This window comes from Meriones unguiculatus, chromosome 2 (assembly GCF_030254825.1).
Source record: "Meriones unguiculatus strain TT.TT164.6M chromosome 2, Bangor_MerUng_6.1, whole genome shotgun sequence".
In the NCBI taxonomy this organism is placed as follows: Eukaryota; Metazoa; Chordata; class Mammalia; order Rodentia; family Muridae; genus Meriones; species Meriones unguiculatus.
In genome coordinates, this window is record NC_083350.1 from 38,799,050 (window position 1) to 38,825,054 (window position 26,005).

Genomic DNA, 26,005 nt, shown 5'->3' on the forward strand with positions numbered 1-26,005 from the left:
TATAGAGAGAGATTTTTTATTTTATTTTTTTAAAGAGTTCAAAATGAAGATGGTAGTTACTCTGCACTTACTATTCTATTAAGAGATAGTTGACAGCTGAACAATTAGTCATCATTACAGCATATATGCTCTAGAGAGGAAAGAGTATTTAAGGTAACAGACACAAGTTCTCTTTTTAAACTAACTCACTAAATATAAGAGTTGGTCAGTTGAAACGATAAGATGTTTTAAAGAACTGTAGTTTTGGGTCTGGAGCAATGGCTCAGTTATTAAGTTACTTGTCATGCAAATATGAGAACCTTAGTTTGATTCCCAGAGGCCCTATGAAAAGCTAACTGTAGCTGGGAGTAGTGGTGCACGGCTTTAATCACAGCACTCTTAGGGAGAGGCAGGTGGATCTCTGTGAGTTGGAGGCCAGCCTGGTCTACATATAGAGTTCTGGGACAGCCAGGACTACATAGAATGTCAAACAAACAAGAGGGGGAAAAACAGAAAAGAAAAGAAGAGAAGAGAAGAGAAAACAAGACAAGAGAAGAAAAGAAAAGAAAAGAAAGAAAAGTTGGGTGTGTTGGCACAGGACCCTGAGGCTTTCTGTCCAATAAGCTTACTTGGCAAGGTCTAAGCCATTAGAGACCATGTCTCAAAAAAGAGTCTTGATAGCTCCTGAGGAAGGATGCCTTAAGTTGTCAGTTGACTCCACGTGCACATAGATACTCTTGCACAAGGACATACACATACACACATATGTGCTCACACATTCATACTAAATAACTATAGTTTTAGGTTAAGTTTAGGAATTGTAATTAGAATTAGGTTGCTGTAGACTAAGATTAAATACATAGGTAATGATGTTTTATGAGGTAGCAAAGCATGAGACAAAGCAATTAATTTTAGGTTACAGTGTTTACTCAAACTACTTAGCTGTTTTCTTCAGTAACAGCTTTGCCTCTTACATCCTACCATTTATTAAGTTGGTCACAGATTGTTCAAATGGAACCCAGAAATACTGGGTTTCACTTACAGTAGAAATGAATTATTTAAGTACTGTAGAGACCATGAAGGGGGTGTCAAATTTGATGTGTAAGAAAATGAAGGGATGGGATAGGAAATCGTGTAGGAGGAGAAAAGCATCCCTTTGTGGAGGTAAGAGGGAATGTAGGGCTATTCTTTCATACACTGAGTGTTGTTTAAGATCTTGCTATGCTAGTGTTAGGAACATAGCAACCCAGACCTTGTTGTTCTGTAGCTGACACTAGCAAAAAAAAAAAAAAAAAAAAAAAAATATATATATATATATATATATATATATATATATATATATTCTGTGTTCTGTTAATATGATCTCCAATGGCGATCAATATATGATGGGAAAGGATAAGGGGTTAGAAAGGGATAGTTGGAGAATAAGTAGATGATTTTAGAAAGGTATATTGGAACAGAAAAGATGAACCAAGTCCTGTAGATAGGTGGGGTTATGAGACATTATGGAAAATAGACAGTCATAGACCCCTCCTCCCCTTTTTGTTTTTCAAGACTTCTCTGTAGCCCTGGCTATTCTGAAACTCATTTACTCTGTAGGCTAGGCTGGCCTTGAACTCAGAGATCCGCCTGCCTCTGCTTCCTAAGTGCTGGCATTAAAAGCATTCTCTCCCACTGCCTGACTATAAGCCACTCTTTCTACCAGAAGCATACAGGACAGGAGTGACAATTTGCATCAGAGCAGGCCTAGATACTTCTTTCCTACCATAATCTTTGTGGCAGTCTAGCATAGCAATCTGGCTCCGGTACAAGCGGATGTATTCCACACAGCACAGCTATAGATGATAGCTTCATATCCACAGGAACTAACATCTCACAGCTCTAGCAGGTTTCTAGGCCTCCAATTTAGGAAAGCCCAAAGTCTTTATCAGGTCTTTATAGTTTCCAGGCAGTATGCACTCTTATCAGTTGTGGGTTGTTTTAATCATATGCAGGGTTGCCTAGTGATAGAGTTGTCAGGGCAACTGAACTGGTTTGCTAGGAAAGGTCATATTTTCATGAAGAGAAAATGGTTTCACTGGCTTCTTCGTTTTCTGTTCTGTTTTGTGTTCTTTGGTAACTGCTTCTTTAAAAATTCAAAAGGCTTTGACAGTCTTCAGATGCAGGAATGGATAAGTAGGCAGCATTTAGACAGGAATGAATTTAAGCCATTCATTGGGAAAGAAAATCCTGTAGGGTGGATGCTTACAGGGAACTGCGGCTGAGATTGTCCACTGTTACCCATCCCCACGGCAGCATCAATATTACCAACTTGTCAGAAGTACAGTTCTCAGGGTTACTCAGTCTGAAAGCTCTGTGAGATGACCGTTAGGCTCAGCAGTTTAGCTTAATGAGCCTAATCACCTTTTAGGTGATGATTATGCAAGCTAATATTTGTGAGCTTCTATTTCAAACACCAAACAGGAAGTACGGAGCATACTCACAGCCCTCCTCCAAGGAGATACTTCCTCCAGCAAGATATACCTCCTAATCTTCTCAAACAGCCATCAGCTAGGGACCAGGTTTTCAAATGTCCAAGACTTATGGGAGGGGACATCTCATTTGAAACCGACATATTTCACTTCCTGGCCTCATAGGCTTAAACATCACAGTCTCAATTATTTAAATGTCCAGAAGTATGAGAATTTAAGAAAGTGTGAGTGAACATAATTAATGACAGTGAGCTCAGCCTTGTGAGGAAGAAATAGTTGCAGACAAGAAGAGGAGTGTTCTAGAGCATAAACATGTGGTTCTGGTTAGACATCATCCTTAAAATAATACTCTAAATAGTGTACAGATTGGTGTGTTAAACTGGCCAGGAATCTCACCAATTCCAGAGAACCAGTTTTATTAATAGACTTCTAGAGTGTACTTGGTAAATGTTTTTAATGCGTCCTAGATAAAAATATAACTTGATTTTTGTACTTAGTTTTATTTAATACTCAAATTTTCAAAGCTGAGCTTAAAAAAGATTACAATATTTGGTTCGATTTGTTTTTTTATAAAATTAGTCTCATGTAACATTTTCACTGAGTCCACTGAGGAGTATTTATAAAGGGCAGTTTGTATAAGTTGATTTTGCAATGCCACTAGGGAGTAGTAGTGATACCAAGGTTTTTAAGGTTCTAAAAATGTCAATATGAATTGAAATGAAACCTAGTAACAAATGCTGCACAACAAGCTGATGGATGACAATTATTAAAATGTAGTGTAATTGGTTCATTTACTAAAGGTTTGAAATCAGTGTTCACCATTGTGCCAACATAGGCTGTTATAATATTAGGAGTTTGATCTATAAAAAAGTTTGTTTGTAGAACCACAGCTGTTCTTTAGCCAAAATTTGTATATGTTTATTAAAAATTTCCAAATTGAACTCTGCCTTACTTATTAGAGTGTGGCTAGGGTCTAACTTTAAATTGCCTGATACTATGCTAGAGAAACAGAAACTTTTATTTGATTTTTTTCTGTGATTATCTTAGTCATGGTTTTGATAAATTTTATGGGAAATATTAGAATCTTAAGCTTTTTAGAATTTTAATGTTACACTATGTGTCCTTTACAGAAAAAGCTCTTTCTTATAGCAGACCTTGATCTACATTTGTTAGTATGCTCAGATAATGTCTGTCTGCCCCTCTCTGCTTTACTCTAGTGAGCACAAAAAGACTTGTCACCCTTTTAAATCTGTTTCTAGTCACGACAAGACATTCAGCATGTGTCATGACAGTCACACTAGATCACCTAAAAGGGAGCTAGAGCTAGAAAGTGAGGACATTGGATTATTAGTTCACTTAAGGTTCATTGAGGAAGACAGACTAACATCGTGTGTGTGTTTTTTACGATTTATGTATCTTATTATTTTATGTATGCTACTGTTTTGCCTGAATGAATGTCTGAGCACCATTTGCACACCTGGAAGAAGGCAGCAGATCCCCTGGTACGATAGCTATGAGCTACATTTGGGTGGTGGAAATTGAACTTGGGTTTTCTTCAAGAGTAACACTTTCTCTTAACCCCTGAGCCAATTCTCCTGCCCAGGATCGTGGTTTTTATCCCTGCACGAGGTACCATTTAGACCACAGTTTCTTAACCCCCTTTCCATTGTTGGGGTTGGTTATAAGCACACCTGCTGCTCTTGCACAGGACCCAGGTTCAGTCTCTGTCACCCACATGATAGCTCACAATGTTCTGTAACTCCAGCTCCAGGGAACCCAGTGGCTCCTTCTGCTTCTTAGGGACACTGCACACACTTGATGTATGTATGTACATACATTAAAAAGTACATTAAAGAAAACCTTAAAAACCCTCCTCTTGTAACCGCTTATTACTCAAGAAAATTTTATGCACCTTGCATATATAATATAGGTATGCAAATCAAACACTAATAATGAATCATAAGAACTTTATTTTAAAACAATTCTTTGGAATAGATAAAAATATATCTTTTCTTAAAAATGAAAGCAAATTTACATATCATTGAGATAGAAGTCTTTGTTTCTATATAAAGAATTAAATCTGAGCTGAATATTTGATACTGCAGAACACTACAATGTCGTCAACATTTTATCAGACTTAATTGATACTTTTAAATTTGTAATTGTCAGTGTGAAATATATATGAATATATAGTATAAAATGGCAAAAGTATGTTTGGGGCTATTTCAGAAATTGTTGGAAATTTGTTCTAATCACCAATTATTATTATTATTATTGTTATTATTATTATTTTAATTTAAGACAGGGTCTCTTTTGTTCCAGGCTATTCTCAGACTTCAACTTTTTATGTAGCTGAGGTTGACCTTGAACTCCTGCTTTTCCTGCTTTAACTTCCCCAGTGCCAGAATTAAAGGCTTGTGCCACCATGCTTTGTGCTGAAATTTCATTGAGTGATCTTTATGTAAGACACAAGTCAGCAGCTCAGACAGTGCTTTTTATAAAAATTAAACTGTATAACAGTATTAACTTAGTACTTAAATGCTTGAGGGATGGTGATAAGAAAATATTGTCTGTGTTTGTAGTAATGAAATCATTTTCTAAAAGAACAATAAACTTCATATGGACAGTGCTGCAGTTCCTAACATACAGTAGTCTGAGATTGAGCCAAAGTGTTTGTTGGTGTTGCCTGCTGTAGTAGCAAGTGCATGCGAAGTGTGCATATTGTGTGTTCAGAGCCAAGGCTGAGGGAAACCATGCAGTGCTATACAGGCAAGTGCAGACAGACACACCTCCGATTTGTTTGATTTTGATTACTTTTTGGTCATTGTACCATCAGAAACTTTTGCTGTTGCCAGATTTTTTGTGACTCTTTTTTTTTTTTTTTTAATGATATACTTGACCTCATATTGGTTTGTGACCCATAGTAGTAGAAGCTAGAATCTAGACAATGACTTTAGTAGGTGTACTGGCTAGTTTTGTGTCAACTTGACACAAGCTACAGTCAGCAGAGAAGGAGGAGCCTCAGTCAAGGAAACCCTCCATGAGATAAGGCATCTTTTCAATTAGTGATCAATGGGAGAGGGCCCAGCCCGTTGTGGATGGGGCCACCCCTGGGCTATTGGTCCTGAGTTCTGTAAGAAAGCAGAACAAGCCAGGGTAAGAAAATGAGTAAGCAGCACTCTCCTTGGCCTCTGTGTCAGCTCCTGCTCCCTGCTCCTGCTCTGTTTGAGTCCTGACTCTCTTTGGAGATGAATAACAATGTGGAGATGTAAGCTGTACAAACCCTTTCCTCCCACTTGTTTTTTGATCATGGTGTTTAACTAACACAGTAGGAGTAGAAGGAATTGTTGCTACAATAGCTATTTCAGCCAGTCAACTCACACTCTGTAGTTTAGTATAAGCATTTCTTACCTTGAGCTACATTACACTTAAGTAGAGTAAGATTAGACAGTGGTCAGCTCTGAAGTAGTAGGTATCCTGATGGGAGTTCGATTGACACAGCAGATGTCACATGCCATTATGGCTGTAAACACTCTTCAAGTCTTTTTAGGTCCTTTGTATTTCTTCTTTTAAAAAAGGTTTATTCACCTCATTCTGTCCTTTTGCTTATTGGATGTTTTTTTTTTTTTAATTTGGAGTTCTTTATATATTGAGATATAAATTCCCAGTCCCGTGTTTAGTTGTCCCACTCTTCATTCTGCTCATCATTTCCTTTGCTGTGAGAAGCTTTTTAATTTTATGTAATCTCAGTTGTCAGTTCTTGGGTCGTGTCCTGTGTTTTTTGAGTCCATTTCAGAGGGCCCTTATATATGCTTATATTTTCCTTTAGAACTTCTATTCTGTTGAAGAGGCTGTCTTTTTTTTTTTTTTTCTAATGTATGTGTCAGACTCCTTTGTAAAGATTAAGTGGCTATTGATGTGTGGGTTTATGTATGGTTCTCTGTTCTGTTTTGTTGATCTCTGTCTGTTTTTGTGCCACTGCAATGCTGGTAATGTTACTGTGGCTTTCTAATAAGAGTTTGAGGTCTGGGATTTTGATACCTTTGGTATTGTCTTTTCTGTTTAAGACTTCTGTGGTTGGGACTAAAGAGATGGCTCAGCAGTTACTAGCACTTGTTCTTGTGGAGGATCCAGGTTCAATTCCCAGAACCCACATGAGGAATGAAAACTGTCTGCAACTCCAGTTCCAGATGATCCAACATTCTCCTCTGGCCTCAGCAGGCACCGTGTGGGTCACATATATACATGGGGGAGGCAGTCAACAAGCCAGCCACTGACTTCATGTCAGCTAGGGTCAGATGGAAGGGGAGGAGGACCTCCCTATCTATGGATTTGGAGAGAGGCATGGGAGGAGATGAGAGAGGAAGGGTGGGATTGGGAGGGAATGAGGATGGGGGCTACAGCTGGGATACAAAGTGAATAAACTGTAATTAATATAAAAAATAAAAATTTAATTAAAAAAGAACATAAATCTAAAAGACTACTGTGGTTATTTGAGTTTTGTGGGGTTTTTTTGTTCTAGTTCTGTGAGGAATGAAATTGTGACTCTCAATGTTTAGTGTATATGTATTTACAATTGCTTTATCTGCTTAACTAATTACTTCCTTTATTAATATGTGGTGACCTTAACTCTTCTGGCTCATTTTGGTTTGGGTCTTCTTTTACCAGTTATCAGCCATGTTTTTGACTTTTGTTCTCTTGATACTGTATTTAATCCTAGTCTTTTAATACAGGCAGCTAGTCCAGGTTTCTTTACTAGTGAGTTGAATCCATTTACATGTGAGGTTGTTACTGAGAGATGTTCATTCAGTCTTGTAGTTTGTTGGGTGTTTCTTTCTTTGCTTGGCTGGATTATTGTTTTTTATTTTCTCACCTGCTAAGAGTATAGGTTTCCTTGTTTATTTTTATTTTTTGTTATAGACAAGTAGCCTTCCTAGGTTTTCTTTATCTTTCCTCTCCAGGAAATTTATTTCCTGTGCTCTTAGGATCTATAACTCCCCCCCCCATGCCTCTTCCAAGCTTCTTTTCTTCTTTTCTTTTTCTTCTCTTCCTCCTCCTCCTCTTTCTCTTTCTCCTCCTTTTACCTCCCTCCTCCTTTTCCTCCTTCTTCCTCCTCTTTCTCCTTCTTCTTGGTCATGAGTTCTGTTCTTGATGTTAAATGAAAAGAAGTATTGCTTCATGACTGAAAAGGCCCTGATAACCTAGTAACTATTTTCCATGAAAAACAACTAACGTTTATTGAAGTTCTTTAATGCTAACCAACTAAATTTGTCTTGTGGTGGATCAAATCTGTGTCTTTGTAAGCTAAACAAATGTTGAACCTGAATTGTAGTGTACTGCCAAGCTCAGAATGTCAATGGATGGGGAAGAATTTACTTAAATCTCTTTCATAATTTTCATGTCTAATACATCTTACTCAATTCATTAATGATGTTTCATTTTGAAAGTATGTAGCTTTAGCAAACCTCTTTAGTTATAAAAAACGACATAATGTTGACATATTAGGATGATGTTAAATCACATTTTAGAACTCCATTGATTCTGTTTGCTCTTTCCTTTTCTTTTTCACACTTTTAGGCGGCCCCGGAAAGTGTGCTTGTGTCCATATCTACCAGTGCATCCGCTCCAGATCTCCACCCACTTGTACATAATTCAGCATCCAGCAGAGGTGAGTTAAAGTTTGTACATGTAGTCTGCAGGTGGAAGCACGGATGTAAACACACTCGATGGTGTTTCAAAAAAGCCCTTATTAATGATAGAGTTATCTAGTAGATGATAGTCGGCAGTCACATGCTTGAGACAGTATTTCATACAATTCTGCTCCTGTAGGGTAGAGGTTTAGAATTCCAGAAGATTTGTATGATCCATAGATAAAATTTTTTTAATGAGGAGCTCAGAAAAATTACTGCTTTCAAAGCTTTGTTCGTAGTCTTTTCTTGCTAGAGTAGATCCTGACTTTGGCATTCTACTCTTACAAGATGGATATGGAAGTAAAATTTATTTGTTTAGGTGGCTGCAACAAACACATTTACTTTGTACTGTGCCATCTGTGAAACTTTTTAATTAACACTCCTCTCTGTATAGAATTAGACATGTGCCAGTGTGTGTGTACAGTTGTAAGTTTTGATTTGTGATGAGGGGACGTAAGGAAATCATAGACAATGATAAGTTAGTCAGTGTGAAACTAGTATGAATGCTGTAAATGGATTAAGTGTTAACCCAATGAGAAATCTTTTAGCATTTAGAACTCAGAACCTCTTATGTCCAAGCAGGCTTTAACAAAGAAATAATAATAGTAATTATTATTATTTTAAATCTTACAGTCTATTCAAATATATAACAAAGATGTAAAATAAATCAGCCTTTTTTGTTTTCTGAATGATAAATACCGTTTCTTTGTTGTAAGTTGTTTGTTGTTAAGTTGACAGCAGGCTCTTGTGACTCTGGCTCCTTTGCCACGGGATTATCTTACTTCAGTTAAGATTGTAATATTGTACAAATTATATTTATAGAAAACAATAGCTCACTGGACATAGAGGGTTAAAACCTGAATTTTGGTACAAATATAGTACTTCACCATTGTTGTCTAAAGTATAAGATAGCCTTCAAAATGTAGTTTTAAAAGTTGATTTGTTATGGTTTTTATAGTTTGAAAAAATTGTACAGCTGTAAACACACACACACACACACACACACACACACACACACACAGATAATCCTCAGTTTAGATGATGTGTCCACCATGGAATGTATCGTATGGATAGACAAGTACATCCAAATGGATTTTCCCAATCGGTTGAGGAACATTCTGGTCTTCAACTAGTTCACTAATACTAGGCTGCTTGTGTGTAGCTTTAGCATACTACGTTGCATAAACAGATTTGACAATTTCATGGGTCTCCCATAAAAATGAGATTGAAACCATTTGGATGGGTTCCAGGAGGGAGATTTGGGGAAAGAGTTATTGGAGAGAGGATTGCATGGGAGTGATGTAATGGACATTTCAAGAATAGGTACATAAATGTAAAAAGTGCTTAAAAACAAGAAGTTACTGCAAAAATAAGAAAAAAAAATCTTTACAAGGAAGAAGTGTTATGCTAAGATACATAGCCTCGTGAACTGTGTATATGTAGCTATAATGATAGAAACACTGTTCATTGATTAGCTAAAACCATTATCAGATGTGAGAGTGAGCTTCAAGGTGAGCATTCAGAATGCTAACTTGTTATGAGAGGCTGTGCGTGCAAAGTTAAGAGTCAGGGTTCTGTGGCAAGATTGCCTAAGCTTCAGATGCTGATAGCTATGTATAGTCCGTAACCCCGTACAAGTTAATAGTCTCTCTGGGCTTCAGTCTCCTCATTGGTAAGATGGACGTAATAAAAATTTCATTTCTTTACTGGTTTGTTGTTGAAAGCAAATGGATATTATATCTATATGTCACACTTGGAATTGTGTATGTTAATGTTAGCTATGATGCTCATCATCATTTGTAGTTTATATATAGTATATAAATATATATATAGGATATACATATATAGTATATATATACTATATATATTATATATATGTAGTTTATATATATTTATAGTTTATATATTTGTAATATATGACATTGAAAAATCAAAATTGCAACAGATGTTATAAGAAATATGGAAATAATTCTCAGAAGAAGAAGCTAAGGGTTAAAGTGATTTCTTCTTGAAAGTGTTACTGGGGAGTAGACCTGGGGAAGTTACAGCATTTTAAATCTTTGTGATGATTTAATTTGGCATATATTACTTTGACAAAAGTTTGGAAAGCAAATGTCTCTATAGTAATATGGAGGGAGGAACATTCTATAAACACTGGAAAATTTTCCTAGCTCCACCTAAGGCACAGTGACTGACTTCCTCCGCAGGGCTAATGATAGAGTTGTGACAAGAAAGGTTGTTTTTAGCAGTAGAAGCTAGGATGCTGAAAAAAACTACTCATGGTGGTAAGCATTTTGCTGGATCTTTGGACTCCTGAAAGTACAACCCACTTCCATGGAGGGGAGAGAGTAGGCTTTCTGGGATGGTCAGTATTTCACTGGTAATTAGAATTGTATAAGAAAGCTGCTTAGTGTTTCAGTATTTTACAGGAGACTTTTATGGTTTAGGGTCTTGTATTTGTTTTGTTGCTTAAGTTGTTCCATTTGTCCATTAGCCAGTCTCTAGATTTGTGGCTCTGTTGTTTTGACATGTCCTTTGTTTTATCTTTTGAGCATTTTGCTATTCTTATGGTATAGAGATCTAGCCTATCATCTGCAAGCTGATGTGTTCAAAATATAATTACTTTGAAATAGAAAGCTTACCAGAATAAATTACTCAGTTTAACACAAATTTATGTGCATTTATAATTTATTTAGTTTATTATTAAGATTTATTAATTATACATACTAATGGGTTTCCTTAGGGGCATTTGAATACATATCTATAAAGTATTTTCTCTATACAATCTATAATTCTAACCATTAGCCTGTAAATATATCTAAGTAGGTTTAAAAGTATACTTATGTTATACTTAATACTGATAAATTAGGGAATTATTACCACTTCTGAACCTCTGAACTTGAGTAAAAATTTTGAAAATATATTAAGCTAGAAAGCAAATGTTACTCAGGAAAGCTTTTCTTTCTGCCATGCTGATATTGACACTCAGGTCCTTGTACCTGATGAGCTAGCATTTTAAAGTGTTTGTGGGTAATAACTTTATGCTTTATTTTTTTCATTGAAGGAAAACAAAGTGTTGCGCACAGTCCCTCTGCTGGCAGCATGCCTTCCCCCAGACAAATTCACAGTAAAGGTTGGCCGGCGCTTCAGTGAGGAGCAGTAAGTGGACTGAGTGACTGGGCAGCTGGGACAGTTTTTTTCTACAGAGAGATTTCTATGGGAGGGTGAAAAATTATGTCACTAGCCACTGGCTTGGAAAGCCTTGGCAGGAAATAATGAAGAGGAAAATGGAAGAACTGAAGCTGGGGAGACAGCATGCCAGTTTTCAGAATCTGAGGCTTCTGATTGACCTTTGAGTTAGTGTCTCCATTTAGTTAGATGGTGAGAGGGGAGCTTTGCCTAGGCATTCACTACTAGAGTAAAATTTTTATTTTCCCTACACCTAATAAAGATATCCTAAAAATTATTGTTTTAGTTGGAGAAACAGTCTCATATCGTGCCCTGATATATTTTGTCATTGTGGAGCTCCTGTCCTCTCCCAGTCATATTAACTCCCCCTTTTATCGTATGATTCCCTGCAGTCTGCCAAAGGTTTGGTTATGACCTAGAACCCCTGCTCGGATGTAGCCCATGGTATCCAAGTGGGTTTCCCTAGTAAGGGGAACAGGAACTATTTCTGACATGAACTCAATGACTGGCTCCTTTACCTCTCCCCCATCCCCTGAGGGAGGAGCAGCCTTGCTAGGCCACAGAGGAGGACTTTGCATCCAGTCCTGAAGAGACCTGATAAGCTAGGGTCAGATGGAAGAGGAGGAGGACCTCCCCTAGCAGTGGACTTGGAAAGGGACAGGGAGGAGATGAGGGAGGGAGGGTGGGATTGGGAGTAAATGAGGGAGGGGGCTACAGCTGGGATACAAAGTAAATAACCTGTGATTAATATAAAAAAAATTAATTAAAAAATTACTGTTTTAGAGACGTTGACCTTGCAACCATTTGCCGGGACCCTGGTACATTAATATTATATCCAGGGGCTGAAGCTACTAATTTGGAAGAATTTATATTGGATTCTCCTGTTCATCCTTCCACAATCATCCTCATTGATGGAACATGGAGCCAGGCTAAGGACATGTTCTATAAGAATTCCTTGTTCCAACTTCCTAAACAGGTAAACTAACGACTTTAACAAAGAATAAGTATAATTGCATAATTACATACTAGTTAGGTTTTTGTTGAAAAAAATATACTTTAATATATGAATTAAGTGGTAATGAAGTATATGCATTTGGATATGCTTGTGTTATAAGTGAGTATATATATTTATATTTATATAGAGAGAAAACTTTAAATGTATCATCTCTTTATGTATATAAATGATTTTGTTAAGAAATATTATGTTTAGCTAGACAGTGGTAGAGCACACCTTTAATCCTAGCACTTGGGAGGCAGAGGCAGGTGGATCTCGAGTGGAGTTCGAGTACACCCTGGTTTATAGAGTGAGTTCCAAGATAGCCAGGACTATACAGAGAAAGCCTTTCTTGGAGGAAAAAAAAAAAGAGATATTATATTTAAATACTTTGTTACTTAGTTCTTATTAGTACCTTGCTTTTTGCAAGGTACTTTTGGGGTAGCCATTATTATCATATGGTTCATCCTTCATTTTTCATATCTTTTTTTTTACCATTTAGTATGTGTGTGTGTTTATGTATGTATGTGTGTGTATAGCCTGTGGTTCCTGGGAATTGAACTCAGGTTGTCAGGCTTGGTGGCCACTGCCCTTACCTTCTGAGCCATCTCCCCATTACTGTTCTTCAGATTTGGTATAACTCGTTGTAATCATGGGTTTTGAAGCATTGGGCCATGTTTGTATTCCTCAGGTGAAATTCCCAATTGTTGACGTTCCTTGTGTGGCTGGAGCATTTATTCTGTGTGATGAACTGTTACGCACAGGTTTACATGATTTAGTGGCAAGTTTGAACACTAAGGATATTCTAATTTCACAGGGTAAATTGAAGAAATACTTCTTTATAGCCTAGAATTAGATCCTCTATAAAATTGAGATGGAATGCATTGGTGAAGCATTGGTCACTTAAAAAAGTAGCTTTTAAATCCCTTCAAGCTCTTCTGTGGACACTTTAAGTTTTCTAGTTACATTTGGTCTTTCTTTCTGTATTTCTCTAAGGGATTCTGTCCTTCAAGTGAGCAGTAGTAAAAGTTGTTAAACAGTCAATTTGTCTTGAATGTGTTCTTGTTTCTAATAATACACACTCATATCCACACATACAGATACACAGACATACACCCATTTATGCACACACAGACACAGACTCAGAAGTTTTTCTCTTTACATCCCACAAGGTTTCTCTACTTTTAAAGCTTTTGTATCGTTTATAATTGCTGTTACATTTTGTTTTCACTTCACTAATTTTATCTTGATCAATTTTTCAGTTGTAATTTTAATTGACATAAAATTATGGAGTACCTGTGATTCTCTGGGGCATGTATATATTGCTTAAGATCAATTTAGTGTGTTGGATGTCATTACCTCATTATTGTTTCTTTTTACTGAGAACATTTCCTCAAACACATTATTTCTTTGTGGTGAGAATACTCACCAAGTATGCTGGAGTGTAGTCAGGGATTGTGCTGGTTTAGCAAGGTGATGGTTATAGGTTCTCCTCCAAGAGCCGTGAGTTCCCTATGGTGCTAATGAAATTTAATATCCTCCAACTGTTCATCTTAAAAGCTTAACACACACTCATTCTTTTTTTTTTTTAATTTAAAATTTTTTTTTTTAATATTAGTTACAGTTTGTTAACTTTGTATCCCTGCTGTATCCCACTCCCTCTTTCCCTCCTAGTCCCACCCTCTCACCCTCATCTCCTTCCTGCCCCTTTCCAAGTCCACTGACAAGGGAGAACCTCCTCCCCTTACATCTGATACTGGTTTATCAGTCTCTTCAAGACTGGCTGCAAAGTCCTCCCCTGTGGTCTAGCAAGGCTACAAAGCAAGCCTCAACAGATACAAGAAGATTGAAATAATCCCTTGTATTCTATCTCACCACCATGGACTAAAGCTGGACCTCAACAACAACGGAAATAACAAAAAGCCGACACGCACATGGAAACTGAACAACTTACTACTCAGTGACAGCTGGGTCAGGGAAGAAATAAAGAAAGAAATTAAAGACTTCCTAGAGTCCAATGAAAATGAAGGCACAACATACCCAAACTTATGGGACACATTGAAAGCAGTGCTCAGTGGAAAATTTATAGCACTAAGTGCCTGCAAGAAGAAATTTGTAACATCACATACAAGCAACTTAATGGCCCAGCTGAAAACCCTAGACAAAAAAGAAGCAGATATACCCAAGAGGAACAGACAGATGGAAATAATCAAACTCAGGGCTGAAATCAATCAATTAGAAACAAATAAAACTATTCAAAGAATCAATGAAACAAAAACCTGGTTCTTTGAGAAAATCAACAAGATAGACAAACCCTTAGCCAAACTAACTAAAAAGCAGAGAGAATCTATCCAAATCAGCAAAATCAGAAATGAAAAGGGTGACATAACTCCACACACTCATTCTTGATCATTTAGAATTTCTGAAATACATTTGGATCTGAATTTGAACTTAAGAATAAACATTCCTTCACTGCCTTCAGTCTAGCCCAGAAATACTGATCACTTTAAAACAGATGCTACAACACTGATGAAACATGAAATGGTTTAAATTTATTTCACAGATTCAGACTAAACCTTTAGAAAATGGAAATGGTAAATTTTTAATTTTTCCATAAATTATAGAATATAACCTATCTGCTTTTGGTTCAATAAATGTGAAAAGTAAGAATCACTTTCAAGTTGATTTGGAACATACATACTTAGCAAGAACCTTCAGTATTATCATAGCATACTAAAAAGTAGCTAAGAGCCAGTAAAAAGAACATGAAATGTCATCGTTTATGTGGGCTGTATTTGTGCATTTCTTATATGAAGAGGAGTGTGTGTGTATGTATGTGTGTATATTCTGAAAAAGAAATTTATGGGCCACAAAAGCAGCTGTCTTAAAGTATTGTATTTTCCAATAAAAAGCATTAAAGTTATGAAATGCAAAGGCTGCTTGCATGTTTATATAGCAATTATAACCAATAATAAAAATTATTAGTAACTTCTAAAAACAGTGAAATACATTTTAATGTCATCTTTCTCCTGATTCAGTTTTATCCAAATTTCTTTCATTTGTATGCAGGGTATTTTTCAAATTATACAAAGAAAACCTCAATTCTTTTAAAAATTACTAATAATGAGGCAAGGTATTAGAAAGTCAAGTATTCTTAGCCATCTGTTCATAGCATGCACTCCTCATCTTTTCATAAGCAGAGACAGTTTTATCCACCATGCCTTATAATTGAGGTACATAATCAAACCAGCTGCTTCACTATGCCAAGCATGCCTGTCATGCAAGCAGTTCCTTTTTCTGAATTAATTGTGTCCACTGGACCAATTTAATACAGCACTTCTCTAGGATGAGTTTGCCAACAGTGACAGCTGTTGCATGGAAGTTTACAGTGCATACACTGCTCTGCACAACCTACTCTTATTGTGGCTATGCAGAACATTTCTGAATAATGTACTCCTCCAAAAAATTTACACAGTTAGAGACTTAAGCATCACCAGAAAATAATATGACTTTCTACAGTTACAGTCACTGATTAAAAACAAATACCAAGTCATCTCATGTTACTAGACCCTTTCAGACATGACTGCAACTCACAAGTTACATGAGATCAAGGCACTAATATTTAATAAACAAACAAAATGAGACTAACAAAATGGCTTACTAATCAATAAATGACACTTGCTGCCAAGCCTAGTAACCTGTGTTTGATGCCCAGGACCCCAGAACACGGTAGAGGAAAGAAACCACCTCTCATAAGTTGTCCTCTTACCTCTACATACACACAGTGACACAACATGTATGTACACACACACAACTATCTACAAACTTTATATAAACAAGAACACAAAATAATCTAGCTCAATGCTAATAAAAGTACATTGTCATAATATAAACCATAAAAATGGAGCAAACTGGCCTTCATTAAATAAAAAGCTTGTTATTCAAACCCAACATTAATAAATGCAAAGCAAGGTGTAGATTGAAATAAATATTTGTGATATATAAATCTGACAAGGACTTTGTAGCTATATTTTAAAATCTTGCATTTCAATAATAGAAATTCTTCAAGTAGGAAAGGATAGACACTTGAAGAAATTCAAATGACAAAACACAAAAGGATGCTTGACATCACTGATGATAAGGGGACACAAAGATGAATTATATAACAGTGGAGTACAGGCTACTATACTTAATATGGCCAAGAACAAAGAAGACAGAGTCCACTTGTAGGTATTTGTCTACCCAAGACAAATGAAAGCACGTGACTCAGAAGACTTGAGAAAGAATGTTCAAAGCACCATCATTATCCTTTCTCCTGTCTGAGAAACATACTATCATGCTATCAGACATTCCTGTTCATTTTTTGATCTCTTCTAACTAAACCTTTCATAGCTCGTGTCCAATTGCCCCTTAAGCCGGGAGGTCTAGTTTCCATCTCTGTACTGTAATAAAACTTACCTTCCTAAAAGTAGCACTGCAACAATTATCATGTCACTAAAACTGATGGGCACTTATGTCCTTAACCTTAACAGACCCAGCAGCAGTGTTCAACTGTGATGCAAGTCTATTGCTCTGCTGTCAGGACACCAGACTCCCCTGGTTTCCCTTCTATCCATCAGGCTACACATTCGGTCTCCTTTACAGGATAAGCCCCCCTCTGCAGTAGACACTTCGGTTTCTCAAAGCCTAATCTTATATACTCTCCTGTTCCCCTTTTTTCAGAGCTGAGGACTGAACACAGGGCCTTGTGCTTGCCAGGCTACCACTAAGATAAATCCCCAATCTTCTCCCTGTCTGTCTTTATTTTAATCTGTGCTTTCATTATAGATAGTAATATTCATATCCTCACTTAACTCACTAGATCTCTGGAAATGAATGGAAGCTCCTAACTACTTTTTCAAACTCAAGATTGAGAATGTATTGCTTTAAAGAGATTCTGAATTTTTAGTGCCATTTAAACAAGAATAGTGCAGAAATCCTGAATGAAAACATACTGTGCAAACAATTCTATAGCTAATTAATACTTTAGGATTATCATATTGAAGTGACATACACAAATGAAAAGAGCATTAACAGCCAGGCTCAGTGGCCCACTCCTGTAATAGCGCTTGGGGAAGCAGAGGCAGCTGGATCTCTGTGAGGTCAAAGCCAGCCTGGGAGTCCAGGACAGCCAAGGCTGCACAGGGAAACCCTGTCTCACCACCAGTCCCACTTCCAAAGAGAGGGAGGCAGGGAGGGAAGGGGAGGAGAGAGAGAGAGAGAGAGAGAGAGAGAGAGAGAGAGAGAGAGAGAGAATGGATTAAGAATTAAGTATCTCAATGTCAGTACACACTAATGTGGAAAAGAATGTGTAAAATTTAAGGTTATACCCAAAGAAGGTGACCAGAACTACTACTATTTTTTTTTTTTTCAATCTGAAAAGGTGCTTTATGCAGAGAATTTTTAGTTCAGAACATGGCTGTTCTGGCAAGAGACCACATCAGAAGACCTTTTAGTTCTGTGTGATCTGGCAGGAATACAAACATGCCTTTAATACAGGAGACAGAGGCAAGCAGATCTGAGTTCAAGGCCAGCCTGGTATAGAGGAAATTTCAGGTAAAGAAAAACTTAGGTCCAGGTGTGGTGGTACATGCCTTTAATCACAAACAAGGAAAATAAGGTTAATTTGTAAAAGGAAGCACCCATGGTTGAAAGTGATGTCTAATTGAGTGGCAAAAAATAAATAAAAATAAAAAGTGATGAATGAGAGAAAGATTTGACAGAATAGGATATGTCCCACTCTCATGAGAACACAGAGGAAAGGGAAGGTATTTAAGGGACAATGCAAAGAGAAAAGGGGGTTGGGGAGAGGAGGTAGTTTTTCTGGGACAATAATAGATTGCAGAGAGAGAGAGAACTCAGTTGAAGAACGAATGTGCCAGAGAATGAGAAGGAGCTAGAAGATTAGAAAAGATTGCTGGAATTAGTTTGAGACCAAGCAGAACAATTCAGAGACTGAGAAAAAGCCAGATTGAGTAAGTTAGCTGGAAGAGGAGTTTGAACCAGAACAGCTGAGTTAACCCAACCAGCTATGGGCACAGAAAGAACAAGAAAGGGTGAGCTTATTAAGCAGTAAGTCTCGAGGCTGAAAACATTTTAGGCTGAGGTTAGATTGTAAGGAGGCTAGAAGCTTCCAGGACTAGGCCTAGGTCAGTAGAAGGAGGTAGTAAGCCTCTGAGACAACACTTGAAACAGGAGAATAAAAGTTTCTTTTACAACATTATTTTCTTTTTATTGAAAACAGACTCTTCTCTTATACATCATCCAGATCACAGTTTTCTCTTCCTCCACTTCTCCTAGCTCCCCCCACAACTCGCCCAAAACTTTTTATTACAAGGTCTTAATTACAAACAATAGTCAACCAGAAATCACTCTATCTAGTGACAAGGACAGTTAAGAGTTACAGGGAGTCAGCCCATTGTGCTACTTTTGGAACTAGTGGTTTGAATACTGTGAATCCGATGTCTAAAGCAAAACCTAAAACCCTAGAGACTTAAGGCAGAGTCTAAGTCCTGTTCAGTAAGCAGAATGTGAACTGAGAACTCAGGGTTAAAATTAGCTGAGCCTCATGATGCAATCGCTGTGGTGCAATCTCCCACTCTTTTGGCCTTGATCTCTACATGGCCCATGCTTGGGGGCCTTTATTATTTGTACAACTTGGGATATTGTATTGATGGAAATTTTGTTATGAATCATTTATGCCTTCTTCCAGGAGTGCTGCTTCTCTGGTTTCCCAGGAATGTCCTGACTGAACTACTGTTCCCACTTTTAGGGAGCTACCCTTATCTGGCCCTGCTTTAAGATCTTCCTTATATCCTGAAGGTTGTGACTCAAATAATTATGCCAGAGACCTCCTTCTGAGGCTCTGACTCAAAGGTACTGTTGGTACATCTGCCCCTGCACTTACTCAGGAACAAGATAATGAGAACAAAGTCAACTTAAAATGGTAAGCAATATTCAGTAGGCTAGAGAACTTGGCCAGCAGATCAGATTAAAAGCCTCTTCCTACTACAGATGGACAAAGAATGGTATGGATTAAAGATAAAAGAATAAAATATTAGAACCTTCCATTCTTAGAAAAACTAAACTCATACAGGGCCACTGTGGCATCATATGACCAAGGAAGAAAAGAATACCAAGATTAGATATATAAATAAATTTTACAAGTATATAAAATATAAACATTGTATTATGGCAGATATTAGATAATAACTGAAGCAACTTTAGCTGAAAGACTTTTCTTGGGCCTAATGACAATTAGCACTCTTTTAAAAGTTGATAATACATTGCTTGGGACATGACAATCTGCCCATGCTGGCTTAGATACTTTCTTTTTTTCTAGTGCCCTTGAAACGACAAGCGTTATCAGCCTGAAAACAAGCTGTCATGCTTTGGGAAAATATGCCCTTGAAACTGCTATACTGTTAAAAGTTGGGTTATGGGACTGATGAGGAAATTGATTTTAAAAGATAATTCTGTTCTGTCATGGTTTATCAATAATGACTAAACTTATCACCAAGTGGAAGTTAAAACTCGTGTCTGGGGACAAAAATGCTATGATCTATGTTTTGGAACAACATGCATCTATTCCTGCCTAATAAATTTTGTATAAATTAGCACACAGACTGCTAGTCAGAGAGGATGTAAAACTCCTGATCTCAGTTCCTGACTCATTCCTCTCTCGCTGCTCTTGCATCCATCCTTTTTCAGGCTCTGTCCTCACCCGGGGCTAGACCCCGGCAGTACAGGATATAATTGATCTGTCTAGTCAGGGTAATCTGATTACTTAATTGGCATTTAGGATGCTAATATAGTAAAAGCTATATGCATGTGTTCCAACCAACAGTCTGAGTCCACCTTCCAGCTATACCTGCCAGTGTGCCAGGTATTTGCGGAAGCTACCTGACCCCATAGTCCAGACCGATTGATGAAAATCTCAGTGTGAGCTCTGTCAACAGCATGCTGACCTGTGACTGGATTGTGAGATACTGGAAAACAGCTGATGCTTTGAGATACAAAGTTTCAGTGAAGTCTGCTATCCAGTGTTCTAAGGGTCCCCATAGTTCAAGACCCAGAATTCAGTGACTTGCCAGCACTAAAAATACCCAGAGTCAAACTTTTGACTAAGAATTATTACAGCAAAAGAAGTAAAAACAAAAGCAACAAAAAGACCCATGAGGCCTGGTGCCAGGGAAAGCACACGTGAGGTTCCTAGAGACCTCTGCCAGCGATATATTAACGCTACGAGATGTCGTTCAACCCTCCAGCAGTGAGCTGTGACAGTGTGTGCAAGGGGAGCTCCTCAGAGGGAGCATCCCCAGTTCTGGGAGGCCAGGCATGCAGGCGCCTTCCGCCTCACACACGCCAAATGTCGGACTCCCAGAGTAAAACTGGCGCATGTCTTACAGCTCACTGTGTGCACTAGCAGTTAGAGCACACTGTGCCAACTCACCTCTTAAAGGAAGCTTTCTCTCAGTGCATGTTTCTGAGCAGTCTCAGTTCTGCTGTGTCAGGTGTTCTCTGCACAGGCAGTAACAGGCAAATGGGACAGGTATCACTAACACAGGCATTGTTAAGAAAAATGGGGGCAGAGCCAACCACAAAACAGCATTGGTAACACTCTTGTGAGAAAATTAAAAGCAGTTCACAGAAGTGAGTATCAAATAAAAAAGTGTAAATAATATTCTTTATGAATTATACATCATTATAGAAAATTCTTAATTATAGTCATGCAGGTGAACCTTGATATATGCTATTTTCATGCTACTAATAAAAATTACAGAATTTGAAAGGTAATTTTTTAATAACCAGTCTTCTCTACATCCCTGTCATCATGATGCTCACAGGCCCACAGTAATGGAGCAGACAGCCAAGGACTCAGAATAAGTCTTTACCCTGGTTTAGGCCAGGTGTTTTGGGACAGAAACACAGAAGCAACTAACTCAATAGTGAACAATAAATTAATTTAAGCATAATTTAAATGACTGTAGAAAATATGATTATGAAACAAAATTAATTATCTGAAGGATGCTACATAATAATAATATTATAAATTTAATGAAAACAAAATAACATGACCACATAAACAGCCAATTGGGATGCTAATTATAGATTTTTTTTTTTTACTTGTTTCATAAGAAAATAAAAGGCAAAAGAGCATTAAAAAGTACAAACCAAGCTGGGAAGTACTGGTGCAAACCCTTAATCTGAGCACTAAAGGAGACAGAAGCAGATGGTTTTCTGAGTTCAAGGACAGCCTGGTCTACAGAGTGAGCTGGGTATCAACAACGACAGAAACGATAGAAACCTGACAAACTCATGAAAATTAAATAACTACTGAATGAAAAAATGGGTCAAGACAGAACAAGCTGAAGACTTTCTAGAAATGAATGAAAATGAATACACAACATACTCATGAGACATAATGAAGGCGGTTTTAAAAGCTAAATATGCTAAGTGTCTACAAAAAGTAAAACAACAACAACAACAAAAACAAAACCTCACACTAGTAACTAACAGCACACCTGAAAGCTCTAGAAAAAAAGAAGAAATTGCACCCAAAAGAAGTAGATGGCAATAAATAAACTCAGGGCTGAAATTAATAGAAACAAAAGCAGTACAATGAATCAATGAAATAAAGAGTTGATTCTTTGAGAAAAATCAGTAAGATTGACAAACCCTTAATCAAATTAACTAAAAGGCAGAGAGAATATTTAAATGAACAAAAATAGAGATGAAAAGGGGACCAAAGCAAAAGACACCAAGAAAACCCAGAGAGTCATAAGGACATAATTAAAAACCCATACTCTACCAAATTGGGAAATCTAAAAGAAATGGATAATTTTCTTGATACATACATTTACCAAAGTTAAATCAAGATTAGATAAACAATTTAAACCCATAATCCCTAGTGAATAGAAGTAGTCATTAAAAGTCTCCCATACAAAGAAAAGCCCAAGGCCAAATAGTTTTAGCACAGAATTCTAACAGATTTTCAATACCAATACTCCTCAGATTATTTCACAAAACAGAAACAAAAAGAACATGACCCAATTCATTCATAGTTACCCTGATACCCAAATGCCATAAAGACCCAACAAAAAGGGATTACAGACCAATTTCTCTTATGAACATAAATGCAAAGATTCGCAACAAAATTCTTGTAAACCAGCTGGGCGGCAATGACTTTAATCTTAGCATTCTAGGAGGCAGAGGCAGATGGATCTCTAAGTTCAAGACCAGCCTGGTCTTCAGATGAGTTCCAGAACAGTCGAGGATACACAGAAAAACCCTGTCTTGAGAAAAAACAAACCAACCAAAAACTTGCAAATCACATTTAAGAACACATAAAAAAGGGACGGCCTCTGACATAAACTGATTGGCCTGTTCTTTGATCACCTCCCCCTGAGGGGGGAGCAGCCTTACCAGGCCACAGAAGATGACGATGCAGCCACTCCTGATTTGATCTGATAGACTAAGACCAGAAGGAAGGAGAGGAGGACCTCCCCTATCAGTGGACTTGGGAGGGGCATGCATGCAGAAAGGGGAGGGAGGGTGGGATCGGGAGGGGAGGAGGGAGGGGCTTATGGGGGATACAAAGTGAATAAAGTGTAATTAATAAAAGTTAAAAATAAAACAAAAAACAAAAACAAAACAACAACAAAAAAAACATCCACCACGATCAAGTATGCATCATTTTGGAGATTCAAGGATGATTCAATATACGAAAACCAATGAACAATATAAACAAACTGATAGAAAAAAAAAAAGATCATCTCATTAGATACACAGAAGGCATTTGACAAAAATCTAACACCCTGTTATGGTAAACACAATAGGTAGTTTACAGCAAGGCCATAACCAACAACTTAAATGGAGAGAAACTCAAAGCAATTCCACTATAATCAGGAACAAGGCAAAGTTGTCCACTCTCTTTATAACTTTGTTGTTGTTGTTGTTGTTGTTTTTCCAGACAGGGTTTTATCTGTGTAGCCCTGGATGTCTTCAAACTCACAGAGATCCACTTGTCTTTCCCTCCTTTGTGCTGGGATTAAAGGCATGCACTAGCATGCCTAGCCATACCTTTTCAATATAGTTCCTGAAGCCTTAGCTAGAGCAATAACACAACTGAGGAGGATCAACGGGGTACAAACTGGAAAAGAAATCAAAGTATCTTTATTTGCAGGTTATATGGTAGTATGCATAAATGACCCTAAACATTCCACATGGAAATGTTTACAGCTGATAAACACTTTTAGCAAAGTAGCTAAACACAAAATTAACTAAAAAATAAAAAATCAGTAGCCTTCTGAGAGACAGAAGGTTAATGGGGAGAGGGGTCATTAAGGTCTTTTTAGACTACTGTGCTAATTAGGGGCATTGAGTTCTTAGGGGCAAGTCCAGTCTTTGTCTACAGGATATTTTCAATTTCTCATCTCTTTTCTCATGATCACTGAAGAACCAGCAGGAGGAACTGCTCTGCCTTCTCTCTTGGGGCTCTGGTCTTTTTATACCCTCTCTAGAGTTCCTAGAATTAAACTATCATCAGCTGGCAGAATCACGTCCCTGCCAGAGCCTGCATGAGGTAAATAGTCTGCTGCTGTGGACAGTCTGAAGCAGCCCCATACCCCACATCTGGGATTAAAAGAAAAACATGTTTACGCAACATAACTGGGTTTTTAAGGACACCAAAATTCTCACCGCATTTCTCCTTTTCTGTTTTATCCCAATAATCGTACTGAGTTTAGTGAGAAATTATAAACAGAGACATTATCAATGAAATAAACACTTTTCAAATCAGTGGTCAAGGTTTTTGTTTTGTTTTGTTTTGTTTTGCTATAACCTGGTAACTCTCATATGCTGTTGTCTGAAATGGCTTGTACGTTTTGGTGCTGAACCTCGAGCTAGGGCTCCAAAGCTGCTTTCTGATGGCAAGAAATTATCTTGTATGTCACTCCTGGACCTGTACTCATTAGTCCAGTGACTTTCTTTACCACAGTGTCTACAGACGCTGGGAGGCCTTGGCAATTCCTACTGAGAACCCAGTGCTGTCATGTCATGTCATGTCATGTCATGTCATGTCATGTCATGTCATGTCATGTCATAACATAACATAACATAACATAACATAACATAACATAACATAACATAACATAACATAACAGGATTTTTAAAGACACCAAAATTCTCACTACAGGAATACAAGAAGGAACAGCTAAAACTAAGGACCACCAGAGAGGTTGTATCAGACTCTAACACATTGGAAGCTTCCTGGAGTATATGTGAGTGTGAAGGTAGTCTAAATGAAATAACCAAATAGAAGGGGAGATAGAACACCAACTGGACATCTCTCATCACTGAACGAAGCTCCCAGTACCAGGAATGTGTTATATCTAATTGAGTTGTTGGCCAATGGGGCCCCAAACGACTTAGGCTATTGCCAAGGCAATTGGTTGCTCTCTAGTAACTGACGATAGGGCCCTGTTCCTGAAGACAACATCTACACAACTAACTGGACATGGAGAAGTTAAGCCGGTGCCTACCTAGAGCCTTTCCTCCTACAGACTAGTGTTCATGGTACTCTTCACACTACCAAAGGAGAAAGACATGTACTAATCCAGCTACAAAACCTGTGACTACAAGAATGATCTGCTTACAAGATATGTTGGTATAATAGTGGCACAAAGCTTTTGGGCATAACCAATATCCCATTGACTTTAAGGTTCACCCCATGACATGGAACCCATTCCCAAAGTGCTCAGGTGGCCAAGAACCTGAGACTAGATGGGTCCAAGACCTAAAGAAAGCTAAACACCATTGTTCTGATAAAGGAATACAGCAATAAAATGATTCCTAATGACATTCTCCTGTACACATAGATCAGTGCCTTGCTCAGCTGTCATCAGAGAAGCTTCCTCCTGCAGTAGATGGGAACAAGTACAGAGACCCACAGGAAACCCTGTGGAAAAGGAAGAGGAAAAGTGTAAACCAGAAGAGATGAAGGACACCAAGGAAACAAGGCCCTTTAAATACAGTAGGACAGATGCACATATGAACTTACAGAGACTGAGGCAGAAACACAGAGCCTGCAGGGATCTGCACCTCATGGGGTCCCAGCATTGAGAGAAGTCTTAAGTCTCCATCACTAACTTAGATGCTATCTCCAACTCATAACCATTCACGAATGGATTAAACTTATTTTGAACATGTAAACAGAGAACATTTACATGGAAGTTCACAATGCAGGATTTCTTTCCACAACCTGAGAGGCTAAAACTTCTATATGGAAGTCCTCAAATACATTCTTCATACAGTTAATTAGATACTGTCTCATCTTCCCCGTAGGAAAGAAATTTTAAATCATGTAAGTGAAAACTCTCAGTCCTGAATTTTCTTATGATTTTCCAAATGATGCCACATAGTTAAAAAATATTTGAGGAACATAATTTTTCTCTTTTTAAATGCCTGAACAGATTCATATTTATTTTCTTTTTCTACACTGAATTTTACTAATAAGAGATTTTAATTTTGCTAAAGAAGTAACATGTTTATAGTTTTATTTTTATTTTTTTTACAGTTTTTCTAGTAACCCCCATTCTCTCTCTCTCTCTCTCTCTCTCTCTCTCTCTCTCACACACACACAC

At 37.6% G+C, this 26,005-nt stretch overlaps 1 protein-coding gene across 1 annotated transcript in view; it reads left to right on the forward strand.

Moving 5' to 3' along the window:
* The window catches only part of Dtwd2 (DTW domain containing 2), a 52,516-nt gene that overhangs the window by 14,865 nt on the left and 11,646 nt on the right, over positions 1 to 26,005 (forward strand). Inside the window, exons 2-4 of the mRNA XM_021653900.2 lie at positions 8,028 to 8,118; positions 11,205 to 11,299; positions 12,113 to 12,305. Coding sequence (XP_021509575.1) covers positions 8,028 to 8,118; positions 11,205 to 11,299; positions 12,113 to 12,305 — 379 coding nt within the window. The remainder of the gene's footprint in view (positions 1 to 8,027; positions 8,119 to 11,204; positions 11,300 to 12,112; positions 12,306 to 26,005) is intronic.